This window comes from Crinia signifera, chromosome 4 (genome assembly GCF_055691185.1).
Source record: "Crinia signifera chromosome 4, ASM5569118v1, whole genome shotgun sequence".
NCBI classification, from domain to species: domain Eukaryota; kingdom Metazoa; phylum Chordata; class Amphibia; order Anura; family Myobatrachidae; genus Crinia; species Crinia signifera.
In genome coordinates, this window is record NC_139220.1 from 146,954,862 (window position 1) to 146,965,062 (window position 10,201).

A 10,201-nucleotide genomic window follows, 5' to 3' on the forward strand; every position below is an offset into this window, starting at 1 on the left:
GTGCTTGTATCTGCATTTAGCGCGTGTCTTCCAATGACCTCGATGCATGTGACGTATACTGAACACAAAAAGGCAGATAAGTGTCTTGCAAACTGTTACACCACACCCAAAATCAGGTCTGTATGGTGACACTGAACATAACTGTGTACCAAGGTCATCCTCATTAACCTGCATTGTCTACCGTTACAAAAGCTAGTTACGCATATATTAGAGAAGACAGTGACACACATATAATTTGCCAGTGCTGAATAAATCAATGTATTTACTGAGCCTGCACACCAATACAAAATTAAACACCCTTTGACAGATAATGCTAATCGCTTTGTCCCAAAAGGACAGCCACATCGCAAGATGATTGGATTCAGAGTATAGCGGAGTGAAGGAGTTGCCTAATTATTATGTACTAATTATCAAGAAAACTCCATAACCAGTCTAGAAGCCTTATTAGTAAGGTGGTATGAATTAAAATAATTCAATATTTATTGAGCCATAGGAAAATCAAAATTGTTCTGACAATTATCAATAATTCGTAACTTTTCTTCTGATAGCAAATTTTCCTTTTTTAACTGTCTAATAAGAGCTTCCAGTGATCTCAGGCGTAAGAGGGTAACATTCTCTCGCACTTCAAGGAGTGCTATTTTGGACTGGAGTTTAGCAATTATTTCCAATAAACGATTCCTGTCAAAATCAGGTTTACAGTATGAATGTTCACTTTCTAAGATCTCATCAGCCTTTTCTGATTCATTGGAAAATAGGTTTTCTACATCAGGATTTTCTTCAACAGTGAACTGATCATGCAAGATAACCTGACTTGTCAAAACAGGCTGTTTTCCTAACATTCCATCTGGCACAATAATAGTTATAACAGGTTCTGCAGGCAAATCCATTTGTTCCATCGTTTGCTTAATTACAGTAAAAGCTACTGATTTGTCAGAGGCTTATGGATTGTTGCTGCAATGATCTACACAAAAACTATGTAAGTTCTCTTAGACAATGTCACCCTGCTCTGCTAATGGAACTTGAAAAGACATCTTGCAGCCTGATGATGTGTTAATAAATATATTTTCTGTGCAGCACGATGCAACTCATAAGTCATAGTTTGGCAGGTTGGCACTTCAAAGTTTGGCTTGTTCATCCAAAAAATAGCTCTTCGCCATCTGAAAATACAAATAATCATAAATGCAAAACCACATTCTTCATACTCCAATATTTATCAAATTACAATTTGTGTATTCAGCTGAATATTTCTTTATAGCAAAACTTGAAAAGTAATAAATCACTCCATACACAGTTTATAATAACTAACATCATTTTTTTTCTTTTTAAAACAACAAAGCCAGGGGCAGATAGGTTTCAACCCTTAATGGTAAGTTTCCCAGTGGACCGCAGAGCTGTGTGTCTCCCCATGCCCATACTACAATGTGCTCTGACAGCCCAGGTGCTGCAGTGAGCAATGCAGGACACAGCTCTGCAGTTTTGCCTCCTCAGCAGGGTGACAACCCCCTGGGGATGAGAGAGACAGGATGACAAAAACAGCACTCATGCAAATGGAGGAGACAGTCAATCACAACTGTCATCTCCCTCCTTCCTCCACCTCTATCCCTGCCTTCCGCACCTCTTTCAAAGGACTTCTGGGTAGAGTGGGCGCTGCAGGGGATGCAGGCCAGGAAGTGACTTCAGAGCACAGGCTACAATTCCACTACAACTTCTCCATTCAGGACTTCTGGCTCTCTGCACCTCAGGAACATGGAGATGGAGAAGATGCTGAATGCTACCCTGTAGCTTTAGAGGGGCCAGGAGCATGCTGACCAGATAAAGCTGCCTGTAAACAGCGATATTCGTGAAGAGGAGGCCGGTGTCTCTTCCTGGATACTTGGCAAGCTTTTGGCGCAATTCAGCAACTGGATCTTTACCCCCCCCCCCAAAGGCCTTGAAGCCCTGTGGTGGAAATTTCACTATCTCCCCAGTTGGGAAGCCCTGTAATCAGCTTCAGGAAGATGACAACCAGGGGCCGGGCAATGGAGAGCAGATGGTAATCAGCCAGACCGTGCTGACACAAACAGTCACATTCTGTGAGTAACGCTGCCAGAGGGAATACAAGCTGCAATACTTAACAAATTACTATATGGCAGTACTTATATCCATCTGGGCATTTATTCACTCACTGGTCCGCATAATTCTTAAAAGTGTCTATTTTTAAACTGTCTTTTATATATAATGTCACTTTATTTAACCCCTGGGAGTTTTTTGCTGTATAGAAATTTATGTTTATTAAATATTATTATTATTTAAATACCTGTTTTATGTATTACTACGCACCATTTGGATTGTTTTTGAGGTTGGCACACCCACTTATCCAGAGGCTGCTGATGTAGATATAAAATATCTGTATACAGGTGGTGTGTGGTGCGCAATCAACAGCTACTGGCACAGTAAAAAACCTTAAAAAAGCTGCTGATAACAGCGAAACACGTCGGATACTGGCACCTCACCACCTCAACGCTGCAATCCAGACAGCAGGCATCAGTCACCCACTGTGCCTCGCACAAGATATTGGAAACCGGAGTTGTCCCCACTATTCGTATTCCCTACAAGGCATCAAACATCTTTTGAAGAAAAGCAACCTCTTCAATTTTTCCTCATTGGGACCACCAACCATCATTCTGCTTCAGATATTCCAACATTTGGAGGATCGCCACCCCCATTTGCATGATTAAAGGAAGCATCATAAAGGGACATCATATATCACCCGAACCAACTCTTTTGGGCCCAAAAAGAGGGACATTGCAGTCAGTGGATGCAGCTGTTTTTCTTGCAAATGCCATGTTTAGTTTCTGAGCTTTTATACAATTATTATTGCTTAAATCTTTTATTTTTAATATCCATTAATAAATGCTATTTTTCAATTTATATACTATTACTGCTGTATTACAGTTTTTTCCATACTGTCATTGATCCAGCGCAACCAATATCCCCTTTTTCTTGGCAGGGTTGTCAAACCCTAACAAATAAATATACGTAAAAAGAAAGATGAATGCCAACGCTGGCTTTCCCAATAATTAGACAACATGGTTCTCTATAAACACTTATACACAATTTTATTAAAAATAAAAATTAGAATAGAATAAAATAAATGTAAATATAAATGAGTGAATTTATATTTACATTTATTTTATTCTATTCTAATTTTTATTTTTAATAAAATTGTGTATAAGTGTTTATAGAGAACCGTGTTGTCTAATTATTGGGACAGCCAGCGTTGGCATTCATCTTTCTTTTTACGTATAAAATACCTGGAGCACCGCCTACTCTGGCGCCTGAGACATTATTGTGTGACTGCAGAGAGTGGAGGCCTTTCCTCTAAGCAGTCTGGCCTCAAACATGAATCAGCTGATTGACCTAAGAAGGTGAGCTTAAACCCCTACATGTCTACTGGCTGCAGGGTGTCATGGGAGTGCAGTAAGGCAGGTTGACATGGGGGTGCAGTAGGATTGTTGCCTGAATGGTGTCACAGTGGTGCTGTAAACAGGATGACTGTGTGTGGTTTGGAAAGGCCCCTCTCTGCCCTTCCCCCTCCCCAGTGTTTATTCACTGGGGAGGGGGCAGGGCAGAGCTGGATTAACCCCTTCAGTGGTGTGGTTTTTTTTTAGGGAGCGGTCCCCAGTGGGCGAGTTTTTTCTGGGGACTGCTCCCTAAAAAACTCCACCACTACTCCCCACAGGTCCGGGCAGCGTCGCTGAACTGTCCATCAGCCGCTGCCTGGCAACCCGGTTGTGTGCGGAGTGACGTTACAAGGTTTACGCCGCACACAGCCGGGGAAGGGAAGCAGGGCCGGGCAGCCGATGAGTGCGGCGCTGATCTCAGCGCACAACTCAGTGGCACTGCCCGGTGGGAGGGAACGTATGACCATCACTGCAGTTTTGTGGCACCATACAAATAAACAATGATGACACCACATCAGTCAGAGCCATGAAGTGTCATATTTCTTGAATTTCTTTTAGGTCCAATGGCAAAAAAGGTGACTGGTGATCTGGCAGAGGTGATTATGTCACATGTGGGAACAGTCTCGAACACTCAACTGCAACTTGGGCGCTATTCAATTGTTTGAGCCTGCTGGTATTCAAATGTTTCTGCAGATGGTGTGCTAACATAATTTCAGCTCGCTACCACTCATAATCAGTGCAATATCTATCATGGATAATGATAAAGAGCCTTTCTGATGTTATCAAAACCACTGGTTTAGAACTGTCAGTTACAGTATATGCTCATAGGACTTCTAACAATTTAAGAATGCTAATTTGACCAAAATTGTATGATAATTATGTCAGATGGAGAGAGATAAATATAAAGATAGATACAGTAGGTAGATATAGTGTTCATTCTAGCACTCACCATATTTGAAAACCCATGCAGTTCCTCTTCCCTGCCAGGGGTGTCGCTGTCTGCTGCGGTGTTTCTAGCACAGGTCTAGTTTGCATAACAGCACTGATATACAGACCACACTGTGCTACAAGCACTACAGTAGACCGCTACACCCCAGGCAGGGAAGAGGAACTGCATGGGTTTTCAAATATGGCGGGTGCTAGAATTAACACTATAGATAGGAGTATATGACTGGCTTACAACATGATCAGACTTTGCTATGTCCCTTACTGTGTAGTTTAATAAACAAATAATTGCATGGTATAGAATGGTCACTTATGAGCTGAAACTGCTGATATGACATCTCAGGATAAACATATTTAAAAGTTAAATATTGCAAGAGAGACACAGAATGCAGACAGGCTGTGATTTTGCACCTCTGTAGGTTATCATGTGAGTGGCTTACAGGATACTGTAAACAGATTTTTGGATGTAAAATAGCTTAGAATAGAAGCCATTGCATAGTATAGGACTGCCAGTTGAAACCTTAGCAATATGTAAGATAATGAATTTAATCATACTAAAAAAATAGTACATTTTCATTTTTAAATACATACCTTTTAGAAAATTCAGCTTTCTTCAGACTAACCACTAGGAGAACAAATCGAGCACACTACTGCAAAAATAGACAAATGAGAAATTTGTATTATTATTATTGTCCCACAATTCTCTGCAGTGCCAAAAAAGAGGGAAAAATCTGAGCATACATACACTAAAAAAAAAGGCCAACAACACAGGCCTAGTTACTGCAATAGAGAAAATAAAAGGTAGACAGAGAAAAGTGCAAAGCTAAGCTGGCAAGTATGAAGATTGGAACCTTGGTAAAAAGTATAAAATCTTAGCTGTGCAATTTGCACAAAGTACAGTATCAATGTCTATGATACATTATTTATGCTGCAAAACATACTGTAGCAGGAGTACATAAGCTACTATCCATATAAAGGTCGGATCTCAAATATACAGAGACCGAAAAAACTGAACATTCCGGCCCTGTAGTGTTATTATGACCTGACCCGAAGCCATGATTTCACTTATTTAGAGACCAATGACAGCTCATGGGGGAGTGGCTTTTCAGCTATTCACTCACTTCTAGTCCTTCCTGTACCCGCTGCCTATCACCCTCAGCAAACGCCTGACCCACTAACAACTCCGGTATTGTTATCTGGAAAATACCATAGGGGGTAGCCAAATGCTTCCATTAAAACATCGGAAACAGAAATAGTAGGTTTAGACTTATTTTCCCAATGTCTTTGAATTGCCTGATAAAAAAAAGTTTGTCAGCAAAAACACACAGGTTCAGTGAAACGTGTGTTTTTGCCTGCTGCAGCCTCGTTTTCACAGAGAAAATATGTTATAGGATTTCTGAACAGATCAAATGCCATCAATTATCTAATACAAGACAGCTCTGGTGGGTAACAAATTATAGGATTATGATCAGGGGTTGTACCAATTCTGAGGAAAGAGTAAACCAATAAAATGTAATTGTTTTTGCCAGGTGCAGTGACTGTAGGCATTACTTACGTGTAGACTAGGGAGTCTTTATGGGGGCAGATATACTAAAGGTGCATACATACACAGTGCGATTTTGGCTATGTATGATTTTGACTATGCGATTTTGTTAAAACTCCCCAGATCCCAGAACCACCGACTGACTATTTCTGTGCGATTTTGACTATACAAGAACACTAGATTGTATACAATATTTTCAAAATTGTCCTGCCTGCACAGTCTATTTTTACTTGTGATATCCACCTTGTGGGGCTGCGCATTGACATCACAAGCTGTATAGACACTGGGGGCCAAATGTAATAGGGTGAGAGTTTCAGAAAGTGAGAGATTTTGGGAGAGTTTTCCCATGGTTTTGCCATGTAATTGATTGCTGCTTTAAAAAAAGGGGAAAACTCTCCCAAAATCTCTCACTTTCTAAAACTCTCACCCTATTACATTTGACCCTGGGCCTTATTCTAGTTCACTCTTAGAGGCAAATTCTTTCTCAGATGGACAAAATCATGTGTACTACAGGGGGGGGGGGGGGGCAGATGTAACAGGTGCAGATAGAATTAGATTTAGGTGAGTTATTTTGTTTGTACAGGGATACTAACGGCTTTATTTCTACACTGTAATATAGATCTCACTTTGAAGAAAAACCCCACCCAAATCGAATTCTCTCTGCACGTTATATCTGCCCCACATGCAGTGCACATGGTTTTGTCCATTACAGAAGACATTTGCCTCTAAAGCCCCGTACACACGGGGGAGATATATTGCTAAGCAATATATTGCTTAGTTTCTCCTTTTCATCAGCGACCAGAGATGGTCGCTGATGAGAAGGAACCTCTGCCGGGCGGTGCCACAGAGGTAATCAGCTCAGCGATTAGAAGGGGCTGAAAACGGGAGCGCGCACCCGGCGATTTATCGTCGGGACACACTCCCATCACTGGCAATATGGTCGCCAGAGACCATATTGTCAGCGATTTAAGCCCCTATCGCCCCCGTGTGTACACAGCTTAAGAGTGAACTAGAATAAGGCCCACTGTGCGATAGGTACTCATTTTTCTTCTGGTTTTGACAACATGTGTATACACCGTAAGACTTATAGGCATATTTATCAAAATAATTTTTAATTATAAAAAGTGAATGAGGATGTTTATACAACTTTTTCACATTATCTTAGTTTTACCTTGATGTACAGTACTAAAGGGCAACTGCAGAAATAACATAACATTCTCTCAAGCCCTTTAATGAGCATTTTTATTTTCGTAATCAGACTGCATTACCCACATAACCCTGAGTGCCAATGTTGCTGTGAGAAATGTGAAAAATATATGCTATAAATGCCAGGGTTGAAGTCAAGGAATATGAATCATTTTAGTTATTGCCGGAAAATGATCCGAAGTCAATTAATTGAAGTTTTGTTAAACATTGCGCTGACATTATTAGCACATATTTTGCACATCTCTCACAGCAATGTTGGCACTCATAGGGTTAATGAGAAATATGATCTACCCAAATTTACAAAAAAAATAGTCAAATGATACAGAATAGAGCTCTGTGATAACGATATCTTGAAAAAGCACTAAAGACACATGGGCCCTTATACTGGTTCACTCGCAAAGGAAAATTCCTTCTCAAATGGATAAAACCATGTGCACTGCAGGTGGGGCAGATGTAACATGTTTTGAGAGAATTAGATTTGGGTGGGGTTTTACTTCAAATTGATACCTATATTGCAGTGTAAAAATAAAGCAGCCAGTATTTACTCTGCACAGAAACAAATAACTCACCCAAATCTAAGTCTCTCTGCACATGTTACATCTGCCCCCTGCACATGGTTGTGTCCATTTGAGAAGGAATTTGCCTTTGCAAGTGAACAAGAATAACCCCCATAGAATTTGATGGCAGGTGAGAACCACTCATCTAGTCTAACCCTTTGGGCTAAATCTTCAGGCTTCTATTTGTCCTACTTTCTACAGTCTCTAATATACAGTATGTATATCCTTCTAGAAATATGGCCGCCTTCTAGAAATAAGGCCTACAATGTTTCAGATGAAGCTGTGCCAATGAACTACAGTGTCATTGTTACTCTTTTCCTTCTATTTGATTCCTCTACCTTCACAACCAAGCATCTACCCCTTTCACACTGACACAATGTGCAACAACCTGGGAAATAGGTCAGTGTGAAAGTGTCCTGAAAGATTGACCTGGGTCCAATGTTCTGGGATTTCAACCCGGGTCTTGACCAGGGTTGGACCAGGCATGCTCGCGAGGTCCAGGGCAGTGTGAACGGGTAACCCAGGTTCCGGTGACTGCACTATAAAGGCACCGCTGGAAGTTGCTGACATCATGCTGATAACTGAACCACCACCCAGGGCCCACCTCATGTTAACGCCACCCACCCGGCTTTATGCCGGGTCAGGCAGCTACTGTGAAAGCGCTTGCAAGCCAGGTCGCACCCGGGATTTTGTATCTGGCTTGAAAGCGCTTTCTAGTGTGAAAGGGGTATGACTCATTGCTTTATTAAATTGCTTCCTAACCTTTCAGTCACTTGGAATAGGTCCACTTCCTCCTCAAGTTTCCATTATTGTACCACTGATACTATGTTTAGCCAGTGGGTTTTTTCTCTGGGCTTCCCACTGATTTCCTGACTCCTGCACAGCCTTCTCTGGGATGTTTTTTTAGAGTTCAGTAAGTAGATTCTTGAAAGCTCTGTCACTACATGAGATAATTGTTACATCCTTGCAATGCATTCAATTGTCACTGCAGATTTGGGTTAAATGATCACATCCCAGCCGTATCTAAAAGATAGAGCACCGATGTGCAGAGCAATGTATGGCCCTGATTCAGCGAGGAGTATGTTGCTGCCCAGACAAGAAACCGCCCTTTGCAAAATTGTGAGAGAAGTGGTAATGAATCATTATCCACTCACAAATCCATATGCAGCTCCTGAACCATCAAAAACATTTGACTTTATGTGCAAATGTAAGTAAAAGTCTGAGACTTCCACTAATATGCAGCTAAGACAGGCTGGAAGTGGTCATCGCTGAGATTACAAACCCTCTAGAAAAACGACTGGGCACTTCTGCTTTTTTTCCAGACACACCAGCTACCTGTCAAAGTGCAAGGGGATGAGTACTATACATACCCATTGTCACTATTACCCCTTACACATGTGAGTTTCAATTCTTACACATGCACAGCCATTTTATAATCACGTGATTTGCGACTTATTACATTAGTGATTAACTTTGAATCAGGCCCTATGGACAGTCAGAAGCGCTGACTGTTAAGGCCCATACACACTGGGCAATGAGCTGAAAGCAGCTCATTTTTGTTGTTTGAACTGCTGTATTACCAGCAGATGGGCAACGGGGTGGGTGGCTTTCCATAGCATCCTGCTATGGAATGTCATTCTCCACTGGGAAAACCGCTCGGAAAGGCAAAAATTGCTCAGTGTGTACGCATTCAGCGAATTCCCCCATCATAGTTGTCCATACACGCTGGAAACCCCCCATTGTGTATGGACCTTTAGGACACGTGCAGTTATCGAATTTGACAGCTGCAGATGTCGTTGCCCTATCCTCCACAGCAGGGACAGCGCAGTCCCTTGCCATCACGGACGCCGGCTCCGTGCTTCACAGCAGATCTCGCATAAGTAACAAGTTCTTGCACAGATTCCCTGTGCGCTCAAGGTGGGGATTGCCAGAGAGGAGTTTTCTCTGTACTTGTTTCCTAGCACGGCGCCACCGATTTTGATTGTATCCATAGGGTCAGAAAAATCGCGTCGATCGCATCGCATGCCAACCAAATCGCATTCGATGCGATCGACGCGACTTTTACATTGGAATCAATGTAAAATGGTCCGAGACCCGATTTTACTTTGATTTCAATATAAAAAGCCCCCAAACCCCCCATTTTAATACCAAACCCCCCCCTCATGTTTGAAATGCCCCCCCTCATATAGCGAGCGGCAGCGGTACGCGTCCTCCGACCTTTTCATACCCCTACTATCCACGTCGGTGTGGAGTTGATTTTATAAAGTGTGGCGAGCGCAGCGAGCCACCGTGCCCGAAGCGTGGCGAGCCCCGCGAGGGGACGCAGATACCTTCACAGGTATCCGCGTCCCCTCGCGGGCTTCACAGGTATCCGCGTGCGCTCGCCACGCTTCGGGCTCGATTACAATGGGGCAGAAAACGGGAGCGCGCACCCGGCGATTTATCGCCGGGGCACACTTCCATCACTGGCAATATGGTCGCCTGCGACCATATTAGCAGCGATTATA

General features: G+C 42.3%; 1 protein-coding gene across 1 annotated transcript; it reads right to left on the bottom strand.

Annotated features, from left to right (window-relative positions):
• Positions 1-231: 231 nt before the first annotated feature.
• THAP5 (THAP domain containing 5) lies at positions 232-9,754 on the bottom strand. The gene is given in 3 exon segments (XM_083182725.1): positions 232-1,157; positions 4,980-5,038; positions 8,457-9,754. A coding segment is annotated over 1 exon segment (552 nt). The 5' UTR covers positions 1,032-1,157; positions 4,980-5,038; positions 8,457-9,754; the 3' UTR covers positions 232-479.
• Positions 9,755-10,201: the final 447 nt, after the last annotated feature.